Source organism: Labeo rohita, chromosome 6, assembly GCF_022985175.1.
Source record: "Labeo rohita strain BAU-BD-2019 chromosome 6, IGBB_LRoh.1.0, whole genome shotgun sequence".
NCBI lineage: Eukaryota > Metazoa > Chordata > Actinopteri > Cypriniformes > Cyprinidae > Labeo > Labeo rohita.
In genome coordinates this window covers 18367917-18386536 of record NC_066874.1, presented here as the reverse complement: position 1 = coordinate 18386536, position 18620 = coordinate 18367917, and the positions used below count along the sequence as shown (strand labels likewise).

Genomic DNA, 18620 nt, shown 5'->3' with positions numbered 1-18620 from the left:
ATATTCAATATATTTATTCATAAAACAATGAAAAATCTTACCCCAAACGTTTAAACAATAGTGTATGTCTTTAATATTTATATTATTGTGTAGAAAAATACATTTGATGGAAAAAAGATATGCTGTTAACTCATTGCATAGTAATATTTTACAGAAAACATTTAAATAATTTACTTTGGCTGTAATGGATAACATAAAAGAGATTTAATTTATAACACTTTACAGTAAGGTTTATTAGTTAACATAACTACTTTAGTTAACATAAACTAAAAATGAACAACACTTATAGCATTTATTAATCTTAGTTACTGTTATTTTTAGCATTTACTAATGTATTTTTAAAATCAATTTGCGTTTGTTAAAATTAGATAACGCACTAACATGGACGGCATTTTTATTACACTGATAATGATTAATAAATAGTGTAATGAATGTATTGTTCGTTGTCCATCCATTGTTAGTTAGTACACTGACTGATGTAAACAAATGACACCGTACTGTAATTTTTAAAGCGTTACTGAATGTTTAGTGAAATACTTTTGCTGGTAAACAGCGCGCTCTGCTGTTACCGTCCTACACGTGAAGTCCTCGTCGCTGCTTCCGCCATTTCAAACGCAACATCCGGTTGTGCAGCAGCCATTTTGTCTGTTCAGGCAAGTCCACCCCACACGGTCAAGAACTGACGTTCCCCCTTGGAAAACATTTCAGAAATATCACACTCGATTCTTTTCCGTGTCATCTATGGAAGCGGAAACGGGCTGAAAAAATACCTTATTGAATTCTACGCTCGAGAATACCTCTCACCGGCTGATGTGTGTTGTTTCTGTTGAGTGAGCTTCATTAATCGGGGTTATGTCGAGCGAGGAGAGCTACTTAGCCATCCAGCGCTACTTGACTGATGAACGTGAGCCTTACGCACCGGGCACGCACGGCAACACCAAGAGGAAGATCCGAAAAGCGGCTGCTTGTTACATAGTGCGCAATGGGATTCTTTATTACCAGAGGAGGCAGAAAGGCCTGGATGAATTCACGGAGCTCGAAGTGGTGCTGCAGGCCGAGAGACGGAAGGAACTCATCACGGAGGCGCACATCACGTCCGGAGGGGAACACCTTAACCAGCAGCAAACATGGGAAATCATCTCCCAGAAGTACTGGTGGAGAGGTAACAGTTACACTAAACCCTGCCTTAATGACAGCAGAAATTTTCCAGACTAACGTCACGCTGCTTCTTGTAGTGTGACCGCCTTTGAATCACTGTTTTGAATCCCTTAAATGTTTCTTGTAAGTATATGTCAAGCAGGTGACAAGTGAGAAGCTACAGTTGGATAGAGTCTCTAATAAACATATAATATATGTATGTTTATGTACTATTAGTCAAAGGTTTTTAAACAGTAAGATTTTGTTAAGATTTTTTAATGTTTCTCATCATGCCTGCATTTATTTGATTCAAAGTACAGCAAAATAACATTTTGAAATATTTTTTTACTGTCTACAATAACTTTTTTTTTTTTTAAATGTAATATTTCTGTGAAAGCTACATTTTACTCTGATTTACAATATCACGTGATCCTTCAGAAATCATTCTAATATGCTGATTTGCTGTTCAGGAAACATTTTTTATTATTATCAGTATTTAAAACAGTACATTTTTCAGGATTCTTTTGTGAATAGAATGATCCAAAGATCAGAATTTATCTGAAATAAAACGATTTTGTAACATTATACACAAGACCATTTAAAAGCTTGGATTCAGTATTTTTTGGGGGGGAAAGAAATTATAGAAGTTAATACTTCTAATCGGCGAGGATGATTTAAAAGTTATGATAAAGACATTTAGAATGTTACAAAAGATTTATGTTTCAGGTTGAACTTTCTCTTAATCAAAGAAGCCTGAAAAAAATAGTACTCGGCTGTTTTTAATATAAAAATAAATGTTTTTTTGAGCAGCAAATCAGAATATTAGAATGATTTCTGAAGGATCGTGTGACGGGAGTAATGATGCTGAAAATTCAGCCTTGAAATCACAGGAATAAATTACATTTTTTCAATTTATTGGAATAGAAAACAGTTATTTTAAATATCAAAAATATTTCAATATTTTACTGTTTTTGCTGTTTTTTTAGATCAAATAAATGTAGGCTTGGTAAGCAGAAGAGACTTAAAAAAAACATTAAAAATCTTACTGTTAAAAAAACATTTGACTCTTAGTGTTAATGTGTGTGTAAGACATGAACACTTGGGCAATATTTCATTATATGCTGAACACAGCTTGTACTACACTGATATATAACCTAGAGAATATAGAAAACTGAAAGAGAATTAAAGATTTAATAATTGGTGTTTACACATGCACACACTCTTGCATATGTAGTTTACGGAGACTTTTCATAAGTGTAATAGTTTTTTTTACATTAAAAATCTTACTGTTAAAAAACATTTGACTCTTAAGACATATGCACACTTGGGCAATATTTCATTATTACAGTGTTTTACTACCATTTACCTTTTGGCTTCTATGCTTCTCAGAATAGATTCGTGCAACTTTTTTTTTTTTTTTTTTTTATGGTCTCCAGATGAATGTTGTTCATAAAAACATCTGCCAATTGCTTTAAAGATGTTGGAGGAGAAAATCAAATTCTTTCCAAAACTGTCCACACTGGTTTGATTATCTTTAATTTAAGTAATGTGATTTGCCTGGCCAGTTCATCTTGGTGCTACAACACTCCTGGTTTTAGCACGACACCATATTTTTTTGCATTTTAACGTTGTCTGTGAATATTAAGGTTCTAGCAATTGTAGCTATTTCATGTATATTTCTTTGTGATGTTCTCTGTGATTAGTGTTTTGAGAAAACAGAGTCTTCAAGGTGAAAATTGAGGTTTGCTTTCACTTTTGCTGCAGCATTTTTGTTTTATTGTTTTTGGAAGTCTGACAAGTCACCCATTTTACCCACTGCTGATACTAACCACTGCTGAACACAGCTTGTACTACACTGATATGTAACCTAGAGAATATAGACAACTGAAAGGGAATAAAAGATTCAATAATTGGTGTTTACACACGAGCACACTCTTGCATACGTAGTTTACGGAGACTTTTCATAAGTGTAATAGTTTTTATACTGTACAAACCGTATTCTCTATTGCCCTATACCTAAACCAACCTCTCACAGAAAACTACTGGCATTTTTTGAATTTCATAAAACACCATGTTTATGTTGTAGGACCCATTTCTGTCCTCATAAAGGATATATACCAGAACATGTATGTGACAGACTATTCAAGCAGTACATAAAGTGGCTCATCATACTCAGAATAGCTTTTTATTGTCTAAGTATGATTGTGTGAATTTAACTTGGCAGTTTCTAAAATTAGACATGCAATACAAATCCTCATATATTTAAATACCTGTTATTATATATATATATATATATAGCCTATACATATAGCCTAAACCTAATTGTCTTATGACAGGTGTGCTGAAGCAGGTGAAGGATTGCATCAGAGAGTGCACTTACTGCCAAAGCAAGCAGGAGAAGGGGAGAGGCAATGCTGAAGATGCCACAAAACAAGCAGCTGTCCGGCAAGCGAGACGGAAGACCTCTGCCTGTGCCAGTGAGGAAGAGGACAATGAGGCAAATGATGATTTGGATCTGGAGCAGTCCAGTGCAGTTGATAAACATGAATTGGTGTTTGTAAGTATAGTATGCCATATGTGTCACTGAATCAAATTTTTTTCCCTGAAATGTAGAATTTGATTGACAGTTTTCCAGGTACAATAGTATCTTTATATTAAAAGATTAGGATATTATAATCACTTTTCACTTTTTATTCTATATTACAATGAATATAAATACAAGTATCTTATGTTTTTAATCTGTTTGAAATTAATTTGTAAATATGCTTCATGTTTTACAGATACATTTTAGAAGTTAATGCATATGATAATGATACTATATTTCTTCTTCATGCATTCTTATAGGTGGACAGTAAGGGAATTGTCAAGCAGTTCTTACCAAAGCATGGGCAGACGATGCTGGACAAGTTGAACCAGCAGCGGCTGAATAATGAGTTCTGTGATATCACCCTACTTATTGAGGGTGAGGAGTATCGCGCACATAAAGCTGTCCTGGCCTCCTGCAGTGATTATTTCTACGAGCTCTTTGTGGAAAAGGGTGCTGTGTCCAGTCATGAAGCTGTCGTTGACCTGTCTGGTGAGAAAAATGCAGCATGCCATTGACTGAAATCATCAACAAACTGGAAGACAAACCAATTTATAGATTTGTGCTTAAAAATATGAAGTACAGTAGTCAACATTTGAAGTGGATCAAAAAAGTTCATCAAAGTTGTCGTAAGACAAAAACGGGTATTGTTTTGGTTTTAGGACACCTTTGATAAAAGGTTTTAATCCCCTTTAAATGTTGACTATTATATTTAAAGGGATAGTTACCTAAAAATTAAAATTTTGTCATCATTTACTCACCCTCATGTCACTTTAGAGCTGTATGACTTTTTCTTCTTCTCCCATGGAACATAAGAAAAAACGATTTTGCGAAAAAAAAATTTTTACTCATGGTACCTAAACTGTTTAGTTACCAACAATCTTAAAAAAAAATCATCTTTTATATTCGACAGAAGAAAGTCATTACAGGTTTGGAACACGATGAACATGATTTTCCATTTGTGGGTGAACTTTGCCTTTATTCTTTATTAATATTATTTCTGTTCCAAACACCAGTGAGCTGAGGCACAGTTCTGTTTCCATAAACAGCATCCAAACCAAAATATGACCTTAAAGGAGTAGGTCAGTTCCAGAACAAAAATTTAAAGATAATGTACTCACGCCGTTGTCATCCAAGATGTTCATGTCTTTCTTTTTTAAAGTCGTAAAGAAATTGTTTTTTGAGGAAAACATTTCAAGAATTATCTCCATATAGTGGACTTTTGAGGTGGCTGCAAGTTTGAACTCCCAAAATGCAGTTTAAATGCAGCTTCAAGGGGCTCTAAATGATCCCAGCCGAGGAATAAGGGTCTTGTCTAGCGAAAAAAAATAATAAAAAAATGTATATTTTATTTTAACCTCAAATGCTCATTTTTTCTAGCTCTGCAAGTACTCTATGCATGCTGGTTCAATACAGTTAGGGTATGTCGAAAAACACTCATCTCATTTTCTCCTCCAACTTCAAAAGCTTCCCACATCGTAGCAGAAGTACCGACCCAGTGTTTACAAAGCAGATGCCCAAAGAAGGTCAAACGGCCTTTACAAAAAAAGGTAAAACAGCGATATAGGACAATTTTTTCGACTTACTCTAACTGTCTTGAACGGGACTGCACAGAATACTCATGCGCATGGCAGAGCTAGACAAGATGAGCATTTGATGTTAAGTGTCTACTTTGAAGCTGCGTTTTTGAAGTTCAAACTCACGGTCACCATTAAAGTCCAGTATATGGAGAGAAATCCTGACATTTTTCTCAAAAAACAATTTTTGTCTGAACGCAGACTACGCTAGCGCTCATATCTTCATTAGTTTAGTGTCTAATAAATTAGAAAAATTCAAGTATTCTGCAAATATGCATTTGTCATAGGGATAGTTCACCCCAAAAATGAAAATTCTGTCATTAATTTCTCACCTTCTTAATTGTTCCAAACCCGTAAGACTTTTTCATCTTCGGAACACAAATTAAGATATTTTTGATGAAATCCAAGAGCTTTCTGACCCTGCATAGACAGCAACGCAACAACCACTTTCAAGGCCCATAAAGGTAGTAAGAACATTGTTAAAATAATCCATGTGACATCAGTGATTCAATCTTAATTTTATGAAGCTACAAGAGTACTTTGTGTGTGCAAAGAAGACAAAAATAACGTCTTTATTCAACAGTTTCTTAATTTGTGTTCAGAGGATGAACAAAGGTCTTGTGTATTAAGTATTTAATTCCACAAACCTTGCAAATGATAGAAAGGTTAAGCAACATACAGCTGTTAAATCCTCAGATCAATCCCTACTTCCTTATTTTCATGTTTTAAAAAATTATCTATTTGTGGAAAATACTATAGTAGAATCACAAAATTAGGAAATTGCTATCTGATGTAAAAATCTGCTTATTTAAAAAAAAAAAAAATTACATTAGTCAACCACTAATGTGTAAAATGTTGCCTAAATAGAAATGCTCACTTAATTAGTGTGAGAACATTAACTATTTCACTTATTGGTGCATTGTTTGAGAATATTGTATGTATTTGAGTCACCATTGTTTCTTTTGTGTTGTTTTACCTGCCAGGCTTCAGTAAGGCCAGTTTTCTGCCATTGCTGGATTTTGCCTACACCTCCAATCTGACCTTCAACTTTTGCGTGATGGCAGAGGTAGCTACGCTGGCACGGCATTTATTGATGGCGGAAGTGCTTCAGATCTGTGAGTCTGTGCATAAGAAAGTGGAAGAGCAGAAGCTAATGGTCTACCAGAGAGGAGACATTCACACTGTGGTATCCAACCAACCTGCACCCCCTCAGCCAATCACACCCACTGCTTCCGAAACATATGTGGTGACTATGCAGAGTGAAGGCGCACCTGAAGAAGGACAGTCCCTGGCTGTAATCACAAGTGAAATCGGGACGGCCGAATCGCTGGCGTTGCTTGCTGGTGCGACCGTAGATGGCGAAACGATGACTGTGGTCACTCATAGCGGACAGGCTGGCTCAGCTGAGTCTCTTGCCATGGTGGCCCACAGCGGCCAGGCAGAGGAGGGCGAGACCATGACTCTGGTCACTCACACCGGGCAGGCAGGTTCAGGTGAGTCCCTGGCTGTAGTACAGGCCTGTTGGTCTGTAGAGGAGCCACAAGTTGGTGACACACCAGTCGCAGAGAGCATGCAGACGGGAGCTTTTCTCATTAGTGTGGATCCTGGAAAAACAGATGCTTCTGAGATTGTGCATTTAGCTGCAGCAGCACCACCTGCTGTGCAGGATGAGCCCCAGGCGGCCGAACCGACACGCCAACCTGAGCCTGCAGCGGCAGCGCCACAACCAGCCCCTGCACCAGTGAAAAGGAGGCCAGGAAGACCACCTAAAGTGAAGCAACAGGAACCACCTCCTCCTCTTCCTTCAGAGGAGGTGCCCACAGAGATGGAGGGTGTTGAGGATGGATCCGCTGCCGATGGAGAGAAAAAAGAAGAGGAATGCGTAGATCCCAACAAGAGATACCTGAGAAAACGATCTGTGAAGGAAGGAGGGTACGTTCGTCTTCATATGGGTCTCGAGACAGAGGAGGAAGAGAAAAGCACCTCACCTCCTGCTAAGGTATGCATCTCTCATTCACTCGACATATGATTCATTTGTAAATGTGACAATGGCCCTGTCCCAAATGGTGCCCTTTAGGACTTGGCATATCGGTGAGGTCCACAATACCGCAGGGTGGCCCATCTGTCGTTTTATGGCTTGAAAGAATGCTCAGGAGTGCCCTTTATGTGGCCTTGATTCACCTTTTTGCAAAGCCTCCACTGGTGTCCTGATATCATGTCCTAAAATCATGAGGAAACAGTCTTAATTAAAAGAATGAAATTATTGAAATGAAAGTAATTAACTATAATAAATAATAACAAATAGAGCTGTCACTAACGATTATTTTGGTAATCGAGTAATCTGTCGATTATTCTGACGATTAATAGCCTACACCTACAAAAGTAACCTACACGCATGTAAATAAGCTACACGCATATATTAAACCTCCATCGCACGTATTTATTTAATTTAATTTTAGCATTTGTGAGTTCTTAATAGCATTATGCTTTTATGATTTTTTAAAGTGGGTTTTATATGTGGAATGCGCGACTTCTTGTATTTTATGGCTAAAATGCAATTGAGGATTTTTTAAAATCAAATACTTGAGTAGAATCGAGGAATCGTTGAAGCCCTAATAATAAATAATCAAATTTATTACTGCAAAAATGTATTTTAAACCAAGTCATGTGATGTGCTGACATGTTGAAATTTTAGGGATGTGACAATATCAAAATCTCACACGATATGAAGTCCACGATACAATATTTATAGCTATGAAGAAAGATTTTTTTTTTTATATATATAAAAAATTGGAAAAAGTTCAAAATTGTGTACATTTTAAAGTTAAATTATTCTATCTAATGCACTTTGAGAGTTTTAAGTTAAGAGCTTCAACCCATGTTCTTAACTAAGTAAACTTAACTTAAATTGATTTGTACCTGAACTTTAAAGGGGACTTAACCCTCTTTTTATTTGTGATATACTGTCTCAGTCTAATTTAAATTCACACTGGTTTTTTAGGAAGCCAAAACAAACTGATTATAATAACAACAACAACAATGACAGTAATAGCCATATATTGTAAAACAATTGCACTGTAAAATAAATAAAAATTAATATTTCATAGGTAAATTATTGTTTTACAGTACAGTAGGGAAATTACAATACTACTTCCCTAATTACTACATTTAAAAGAGGTATTTTAAATTTGGACTGCAGTACCCATTTAAACCACTAGCTGTCAGCAATTCATACTGCACTTGTAAGCTTTTATTTTGACAGAAACGCTGAAATGCTGTAATCATCTGCTGTGAAAATAAAGCCAAAGTGGTGGCTGTTGCGTTCTCAGATGTGCGCTAAACTCACAGTACATGCAATAAACGAGTTCACTGCATTCATTCACTGTGTACGTGAATGACATTCTGAGGCACAGAAAGCAAGGGATCACAAGCTGATCGCCTGAACGAAGTGCACGCTTCGCTTTGAAACGTGCAGCGGAAACAGACTTGATAAAGGGATTAAGCCAAATGCGTTTTCGGTTTTAGTTCATTTGACACATACTGTGTCAAAGCATAATGGCCCAACACAAAACTGTAAAAAGCTTTTCCCCAGTTTCAGAGACAAGTCTTAAGCCTAGTCCCAGACTAAAATGTAAGTCTGAGTTGTTTCAACTGAAAGAAACTTGCACTGATTGATCTTAAAATATATCAGTGCTCTTGTTTTTTCTCAAGATGCACACCAGTAATGTTTTTTTCTAAGTGTGTTTATAAAAATTAATACAATGTCCTAATTGAGCTAATTGAGCTATACTTTTTGCCCGGAAGTCTATTGTCATGTGAACACGATTATATTGAGACAGTTTCGTTATCACAATATCGTGATATTGATAATGTCATTACATCCCTAAGAAATTTAGAAACTTGTGAGGGGGGGAAAAGCTCTCCAAAAATGTAATATTTATGTATGAATAATTCATGATATTTGTTTTTAAAAAAGAAAGTTTTAGCTTGAAAAATGTTTCAAAACTTTTATTAATATAACAATTTAGATCTGTCTCTCATGTGAAGTAAAATCAAATTATTTATTATTTCTTGAAAAAAAATGCATTTTAGCTTTAATAAGCGCCACCGCTTATTAATATTTGACAAACTGTTGTAGGCCAAGTCATGCAGAAACAGAAGCTTGTAAGAAAAAAAAACTGCCATTAATTATATTTATAGTCAGATAATTTACAATATTTGTAATTAAAAAAAAAATGCATTTTACCTCAAAAAATATATCTTTAAATATTTTAGGGCCCTATGAAATTAGTTTTATTTTTTTCCCAAATTCCATTTCATATATATATATATATATATATATATATATATATATACATATACACACACACACACACACATATATATATATATATATATATATATATATATATATATATATGTATGTATGTATGTACATATATTACATTTCTGATAAATCTGCAAAATAATTTTTCTCCTAAAAAATCCTTAAAAAATAATGCTTTAATAATAATCTTATTAATAGTAGTAGGACTGTCATCACATTAAGTAATATATTTCTGTCACAGTTTCTTCAAGTTAAACTGAACTTTTATTTTGACGGGTTGTGAGGACCTTAAAGTTTCTGTGTATATGATATAATGGTAGTTTTTCTCAAAAGAAACAGTAAAATGCTGCAAAACCGTGTGTGTCTGTGCCATTCATTCTCGCAGAACATGCAGGATTCATATAGTAGTCCATATCATGTTTTGATTAAATTGTTTTGACCTACTTTTTATTTCTTTGTCCAAAATTCCGTATCATTCCGCGTTATACATTAAATTCCATTTTTATGACTGGATTCGTTGATTCTGTCTGTGTTTTCCGCATCACAGAAATCATAGGGCCCTAATATTTATATATGTTTACACTCTTACGTATTTTTTGAAGTAAAATGCTATTCTATTTTTTTTCCCATCAAATCTAAACTTATCTTAAAAATACTTTAAAATACCAGAGTGCAGCCAATAACTTGGGACATGCATTTTAAGATAGATTTTTTTATTTTTTTAAATCATCCTCATAGACACTATTATTTGTTATTGACTCAAATATTATGATGTTGTTTAATGAGCCGAGGATTAGGATAGGGGAAAAATGCATTTAAAGGCAGTCAGCCAGATTGTCTTATTAGTATCACACTGTGTCCACAGACACCTCAGAGATTTGCCAAGAGAGGCAGACCAGTTCAGTCCGCAAAGAAGAATCCTGATGAGTTTTCAGAGCCAAACCTGGAGGCTGCTTCTGATGTCGTAGATGCTTTAGCGGAAGAACCGGAGCCTGTTGCAGACCCACCAGAGACTGTGGAGGAGGGCACACTACAGGGAGACCCAGGAGGAGCTGCAGAGGGAGAACACACTTGTAACGAGTGTGGCATGGTGTTCCAGAGGCGGTACGCCCTCATTATGCACGCTCTGAAACACGAGAAGACTCGCAGCTTCAAGTGCAGTGTATGTACCCTTGTACTGAATATAAAAAAATAACAATTCTACCCTAATCTTTAAGGATTTAGGTAATTTTCCAACCTTTATTTTGACCTCACAGATTTGCAATAAGGAGTTCCAGTACGCAGCTTCACTCCGTGCGCATTTGGCCCGTCACAAGCATCAGAAGACCCAGAGAGCCAGTATGACACGAGCCATGGCCGCAGAAGATTCTCAGGGGTCAGAAGATCAGGCGAGGTTTCGCACCAAACGGGAGTTTGTGTGCGACATCTGTGGCAAGACACTGCCCAAGCTGTACTCCCTGCGCATTCATATGTTGAACCACACAGGGGTGAGGCCACACACCTGCAAGGTTTGCGGGAAGAGCTTTGCCACAAAGCACAGCCTGAAGATGCACAGGGCGCTGCACGACTCCCTCAAGAGATTTCAGTGCACTGTCTGTGAGAAATCTTTTGTCACCAAGAGAAGCCTGGAGGAGCATACAAGCATTCATACAGGTATACACGCGCTCCTTTCACCCTCAGGTCACTACAAACCTGTAAGACCTTTGTTCCTCTTCAGAACACAAATTAAGATATTTCTGATGAAATCCAAGAGCTTTCTGACCCTGCATAGACGGAAATGCAACTGACACATTCAGGGCCCAGAAAGATGGGAAGAACATCGTTAAAATAGTCCATGTGACATCAGTGGTTCAACCGTAATTTTATGAAGCTACGAGAATACTTTTTGTGCACAAAGAAAACAGAAATAATGACTTTGTTCAACAATTTCTTCTCTTCTGTGTTAGTTTCTGCCACCCATTTACCTATTGACAGCAGACTTTGCTTAGGCATTTCAGAATAACCATAACATTTCAGACATCAACACTGAACCGCTGGTTAGTCAGGTTATGCAGTCCCATAGTGCAAAGTCACATGACTTTTTGATGCGCATGGAGAAATTGACTCACTCTCATGTTGTGCCAAACCCGTAAGACCATTCATTCATCTTCGCAGCACAAATGATGAAATCCGAGAGCTTTCTGACCCTACATAGACAGCAACGCAACTGACACACTTACAGTCCAGAAAGGTAGTAAGGACATTGTTAAAGGAGAAGTTCACTTCCAGAACAAAAATTTACAGATAATTTACTCACCCCCTTGTCATCCAAAATGTTCATGTCTTTCTTCAGTCAATAAGAAATTATGTTTCTTGAGGAAAACATTCCTGAATTTTTCTCCATATAGTGGACTTCTATGGTGCTCCCAAGTTTGAACTTCCAAAATGCAGTTTCAGTGCATCTTCAGATGGCTCTAAACGATCCCAGCTGAGAAAGAAAGGTGTTATCTAGCGAAACGATTGGTCATTTTCGAAACAAATTGACTATTTATTTACTTTTTAACCTCAAACGCTTATCTTGTCTCATCTCGTCTCTGCAATGCGCATGTGTAATCTCTGTAATCCGGGTCAATACATTTAGGGTATGTCGAAAAACTCCTGTCTCGTTTTCTTCTGCAACATCAGAATCATCCTACATTGCTGTTTTACCTTTTTTTGTAAAGGCCGTTTGATCTTCTCTGCATGTTCACTTTGTAAACACTGGGTTGGTACTTCTGGAGCGATACAGGGCAATTTTGAAGTTGGGAAAGAGAACAAGATGGGAGTTTTTCGACATACCCAAACTGTATTGACCGTTTTGAACCGGATAAAAATAGAGTTCATGCAAACTTAGACAAGACGAGCGTTTGAGGTTTAAAAAGTATAGAAATTGTCAATTTGTTTAAAAAATGACCAATCGTTTTGCCAGATAAGACCCTTCTTCCTCGGCTGGAATCATTTAAAACCATTTGAAGCTGCATTTAAGCTGCATTTTGGAAGTTCAAACTTGGGGGCCACCATTGAAGTCCACTATATGGAGAAAAATTTGGGAATGTTTTCCTCAAGAAACATAATTTCTTATCGACTGAAGAAACAATGACATGAACATCTTAGATGACAAGGGGGTAAGTAAATTATCTGTAAATTTTGTTCATTTTGTTCTCCTTTAAAATAGTCCACGACATCAGTGGTTCAACCGTAATTTTATGAAGCTATAAGAATACTTTTTGTGCACACAGAAAAATAATGACTTTATTCAACAATTCTTCTCCTCTGCGTCACCCTAGAGCCATATTGGAGAGCATCATGACGCATGTGCGAGCTTTCCTCACATTTTGTTGACGTAGAACATGCATGCGCCAGGTTTTGTTTACGTTTAGAGGAAAACCCCCACTATTTTAACAATGTCCTTGACCATGGTAGTAGCCTTGCTGTCTATGGAGGGTCAGAAAGCTCTCGGATTTCATCAAAAATATGAAGATAAACAAAGGTCTTGTTGGTTTGGAACAACATGAGGGTGAGTAATTAATGACAAATTTTAATTTTTGGGTGAAATAACCTTTTAATTTAAATTATTGAGTGAGCAGATATTTACACTCTTTGCTTTGTTACACTGTTGTGACTTTATGATAAATGCTAAATAGCAGTTTTGTTTAATAGGTGAATCGAAGTACTTATGCACAACCTGTGGAGCATCTTTTCACCGTGCGTCCGGATTGAGCAAACACCTCAAGAAACATCAACCCAAACCTGAGGTCCGCTCATTCCACTGTTCTCAGTGAGTGCCTTATCCCTCGACCTATGCACACGACAGCTTTCTGCAAACACCCGAGTTAGACACTTATTCACATATTTTCCCAGTGTATAATGGTTTTGTTCTTTCGTTTGTTCATTTTGTTCCTTCATTATAGCTGTGATAAGAGTTTCTTTGAAGCAAAAGACCTGCAGCAGCACATGAATAAACACTTAGGCCTGAAGCCATTCCAGTGTCAGGTCTGTGGCAAATGCTACAGCTGGAAGAAAGATTGGTACTCGCATGTCAAATCGCACACTGTTGCAGAACCTTTCAGGTGAGAGAAAAATAGTTTATTTTTTGAGGTTTTGTTCTTTTCTTTTTACAGAAGAAAATCGATTAAATGGATTTTTTTGACTGAAAGAAAATCATGGCCTTAAATCTGAAAAGGGCCTGTCATGGAAATTACATGCTGTATTATATAATATGTGAACTCTAGAGAGACTCATGTCAAGCTAAGGTAGATGTCAAACTAAATTGTATGTTTTGTACTTTTGGCAGGTGTAATGTGTGTGGGAAGGAGTTCTTTGAGAAGGCCCTGTTCAGACGGCATGTCAAGAAAGCCACTCATGGAAAGAAGGGCAGAGTGAAGCAGAACTTAGAGAGAGAGTGTGAACACTGTGGGAGGAAGTTCACACAGCTCAGAGAGTACCGCCGTCACATGAATAATCACCAGGGTGAGTGGAGAATCGCGTAAACACGTTTTGTTGAATTATAATAAATTTTTAGGTATAGGAAGTTTTTCATCAGCATTTATACATAATACATCAACACTTTATATTTTGATATTATATTATCTATTTATAAACATTTTTTTTAGCATAAATACATCATACATCAACATACACTACCAGTCATAAGTTTTTGAACAGTAAGATTTTCTTTTTTTTTTTTTTTTTAAAGAAGTCTCTTCTGCTCACCAAATCTGCATTTATTTGATCCAAAAAACAGCAAAGGCAGTATTTTTGTGAAATATTTTTACTATATAAAATAACTGCTTTCTTTTTTAATATATTTTAAAAATGTAATTTCTTTCCCGTGATCAAAGCTAAATTCTCAGCATCATTACTGCAGTTTTTAGTGTCACGTGATCCTTCAGAAATCATTGTAATATGCTGATTTTTTTTTTCAGGATTCTTTGATTAATGTAATGTTCAAGTCCAAAGATCACCATTTATCTGAAATAAAAAGCTTTTGTTACATTCTACACTATACCATTCAAAAGCTTGGAGTCAGTATAATGTTTTTTTTAGAGGGAAATAAATTATAGAAATTTATAATTTCATATTATATTTTTCATATTTTATATTTTTTATATATCAAAAGTGGTGAAGACTTTTATAATGTTACGAAAACTTTCCATTTCAGATAAAAACTTTCTATTTATCAAAGAAACCTGAAAAAAAATCTGCTCAGCTGTTTTCAACATAATAATATTAATAATAATAATAATAATATGCAAATCAGAATATTAGAAGATTTTTTCAAAAACCAAGCTTTGTAATCACAGGAATAAATTACATTTTAAAATATATTCAAATAGAAACAGTTATTTTAAATGGTAAAAATATTTTTGATGTACTTCGGATCAAAATGCACTTTTGACACTTGACTGGGAGTATATATAATTTTTATATATTTTATATAACCCATTATTTCTCATTAGTTCTCCACAAAAATACCTTTTCACCACTATGTATTAACAAAATTAAAAAAAAAATACTTATTTGTTTATTTAATTGGCAAAAAATATGCATTGTTTGAAGCATTTCACCCAAAGCAAATTATGATTTGTTTTTAATTAAAAGCTTCCCTACTCTGTACATCTGCAGTGCAGCTGTAGGTGGCACTGTGTGTCTCTGTACAGTCCCAGCAAACAGGAAATAATCAACATGAGTCATTATTGGGATTCAGTCATCGTCCTGTTGAGATGTTCCGTCTAATCAGACATCCTATACACATTCATGCTTGTTTGTGGCAATTTTACAGTCAGCTGATATTTTGGTTTGGGTGTCAGCCACTTCCAAATAGCTGAGTATAACAGATGTCATGCTGCTCTTTTCTTTTTTTAAGGAGTGAAGCCCTTTGAGTGTCTGACCTGTGGCGTTGCATGGGCCGATGCTCGTTCGCTAAAGCGCCACGTTCGCACTCACACGGGTGAGCGCCCTTACGTGTGCCCGTTGTGCCAAGAGGCCCACATAGACGCCAGAACGCTGCGGAAGCACATAACAAAGTTCCACGGAGATCAGTTGCCCGGGAAGATCATGCTGGAGAAGGACACTCTGCAGTTTCACAACCAAGGCACGCAGGTGGAGCACGCCGTCAGCATCCTCAGCTCCGAGCTGCCCCCTGAACTCCAACCTCCACAGCCTCCAGCCACAGAGGAGATAGAGACCGTGCTCATCACAGAAGAAACCGTGGAGGCCGTGCAAGCTGTGAGCGAGGGAGCCGTGGCCACGTTGTCTGATCAGAGTATTATGCAGGTGGTGAACTATGTCCTGGCACAGCAGGCTGCCGTTAAAGTGGAAGAGACACCAGAAATCATCCAGACCATGGAAGTGGAGGTGGCCCATGTGGCAGAGGTGGAATGAGACACAAGTACTCAGATCTGGCTTCCCATTGAACACCTGACTTGGCAGGGCAGGTTTGTTTTTTGTTGTCATATAAACCCTGTGATAATGTAAAAAGTGCTCATTTATTTTTGTTGTAAATGTAAATTAAAATAAGCTCAAAGGACTCATGAGTTTGCTGACACCAGCCTTCCCACAGCTGGAGTGTGAGTGTGTTTATGTGTGAATCAGTGCATGATGCGGATGTGTGAATATGCTTGATTTGCATTATAGTAAACTTTTTTGTGTACATGTGTACATAAACGGAATCATTTGCAGTGTAATAATGTCACAATCAAGCATATGACAAACAAATGAATCCCAATATAAACATATTTGGCTTTTTTTGTAACTAGGTTACATTTTCTCATTATAAAGGCTGTTTGTTCTTTTCGATTATTTGTAAAGCTGAGATATAAGCTCTAACAGTCTTAGCAAAAGGGCCATAGGCTCTTGTCTGTTGTATAATGCGGTGCCTCTCAGTCTCAGCTGAGTACTACTATGTATAGCAGCAGAAATGACAACCAAATAAAAAACTCCCTGTCTGCAGGGATGCACCATGTGCTATATTTCTTTGCTGTTTTTCATTTTATGTGTCTTGAAGTGTGAAAATGTGTAAATGCACTGCTACCAGAATCCCAAGGTTTGTGAGCGCTCAGTAAAAATATACTATGGTTTTTATTATAGTGTTAGCTGTTGGTAGACATTTTGTAGAATAAGGTTAAATCTATCGGTTTCTGTATGGGAGGAATTTTTCTAACATGCAGTATTACCATAGTCATGTAACATTATAGACATTAAAAATCACATTAAACACGTTAAAATTAATGGGAAAACATTAACATTGTTTTAGCCACCCATGATTTTAGTTGTTCACTAACAATAGTTTTTGTTTGTTTAATTTATGATAAAAACTTGACCAACACTTAATATTACAAGTATTACCAGTGTATTTTAAACACTTTACATGAAGGTTCCATTAGTTATTGTTAATGTATTAACTAACATGAACAAACAATGAACAATACACTATTTATTAATCTTTGTTAATATTAGTTCATGAAAATAGTTCTTCATTGTTCAGGTTAGTTCATGGTGCATTAGCTAATGTTAACAAGCACAATTGTTTATTTTAATAATGCTGAAATTAACATTTAACTAAAATTAATAAATGCTGTAGAAGTATTGTTCATTCTTAGTTAATGTTGACTAATGTAGTTAATTAATGTTAACTAAAGAACCTTATTGTGAAGTGTTACCATTTTAATCATCTATGTAATTAAATTATTTAATATTAATGTACTAGCTTTAGGGTTGCAAAGGGGCGGAAACATTTCTGGAAATTTTTTTCAAAATTTTTTTCAAAAGTTTGGGGTCAGTACTTTTTTTTTTTTTTTTTCTTTTCTTTCTTTTTTTTTTTTTTTTTTTAAGAAATCAATACTTTTATTCACCAAGGATGTATTAAGTTAATAATTAAAAGTTTATTAAAAGTTAATAATAAATAATTTATATTGTTATAAAATATTTCTATTTTGAATAAACACTGTACTTTTTAAACTTGTTATTCATGAAAGAATCCTGAAAAAAAAAATCACAGGTTCCAAAAAATATTTGGCAGCACAACTGTTGATATTATCCAACATTGATCATTCTAATAATAAATCTGCATATTAGAATGATTTGTGAAGGATCATGTGACACTTAAGACTGGAGTAACAGCTGATAAAAATTCAGCTTTTCATCACAGGAATAAATTCTATTTTAAAGTATGTTAAAATAAAAAACATTATTTTATATTGTAAAAACATTTTGCAATATTACTGTTTTTTTTTTTCTATTACTTTATTTTTCTATTTTACTATTACAAGTCTTACTGACCCCAAACTTTTGAACGGTAGTGTATATATAAAAAAAAAAAAACAAGTCTTTACCATATTGAAGGAATATATATATATATATATATATATATATATATATATATATATATATATTTTTTTTTTTTTTTTTTTCCTTCAATATGGTAAAGACTTGGTATTTTATTTAATGTATATTATGATATTTTATGTAACTCCTTTTTATAAATATTATAAATATTAATCTTTTTTACGTAGTAGTGGTTAGTTACTAACATATTTTACACAAGTATTATAATGTATTTTTTTAATTGTGTGCACTCAAAAAAAAAAATGCTGGGTTAAATATGGCCAAACCCAGCCACTGGGTTGTTTTGACCCAGTGGTTGGTTAAATGTTTAAAAATTACTATTATATGGCTGGCTTAAAATGAAGCCAAAATAGTTTTTTTTTTTTTTTTTAATTCGTAAGACATAATTACATTAAAACATAATTACTAGGGGCTTCAGCAATAATCAAATATTGAACATTTATAATCAATTTAAAAAATGTTTATTATTTAATTATTATTAATTCAGCTTAATAAATAATTTATTAAGCGTATTAATAAATGTTGATTTACAACCTTCTTCGAGTTAATTTTCAAGCAGGAAATCTAGTAATGTTTAAACAACAGTTAAGTTAAATAAAACTACCCAGAAATATTTAACCTAACCGTTGGG

General features: G+C 35.2%; 1 protein-coding gene across 1 annotated transcript; it reads left to right on the top strand.

Annotated features, from left to right (window-relative positions):
* Positions 1 to 628: 628 nt before the first annotated feature.
* Positions 629 to 16614, top strand: zbtb11 (zinc finger and BTB domain containing 11). Its single transcript, XM_051112148.1, has 10 exons — positions 629 to 1162; positions 3474 to 3694; positions 3982 to 4213; positions 6282 to 7297; positions 10491 to 10787; positions 10882 to 11278; positions 13304 to 13421; positions 13555 to 13713; positions 13938 to 14113; positions 15510 to 16614. The coding sequence occupies exons 1-10, from the start codon at positions 853 to 855 to the stop codon at positions 16025 to 16027; spliced, it is 3444 nt and encodes a 1147-aa protein (XP_050968105.1). The 5' UTR covers positions 629 to 852; the 3' UTR covers positions 16028 to 16614.
* The last annotated feature ends 2006 nt before the right edge of the window (positions 16615 to 18620 follow it).

Bases quoted from the DNA above. Each gene is read 5' to 3' on its own strand.
- zbtb11 (XM_051112148.1), top strand. From the start codon at position 853: ATGTCGAGCGAGGAGAGCTACTTAGCCATCCAGCGCTACTTGACTGAT. The intron at 13,422-13,554 runs GTGAGTGCCTTA...CCTTCATTATAG, and splicing joins CGCTCATTCCACTGTTCTCA to CTGTGATAAGAGTTTCTTTG. The intron at 14,114-15,509 runs GTGAGTGGAGAA...TCTTTTTTTAAG, and splicing joins TCACATGAATAATCACCAGG to GAGTGAAGCCCTTTGAGTGT.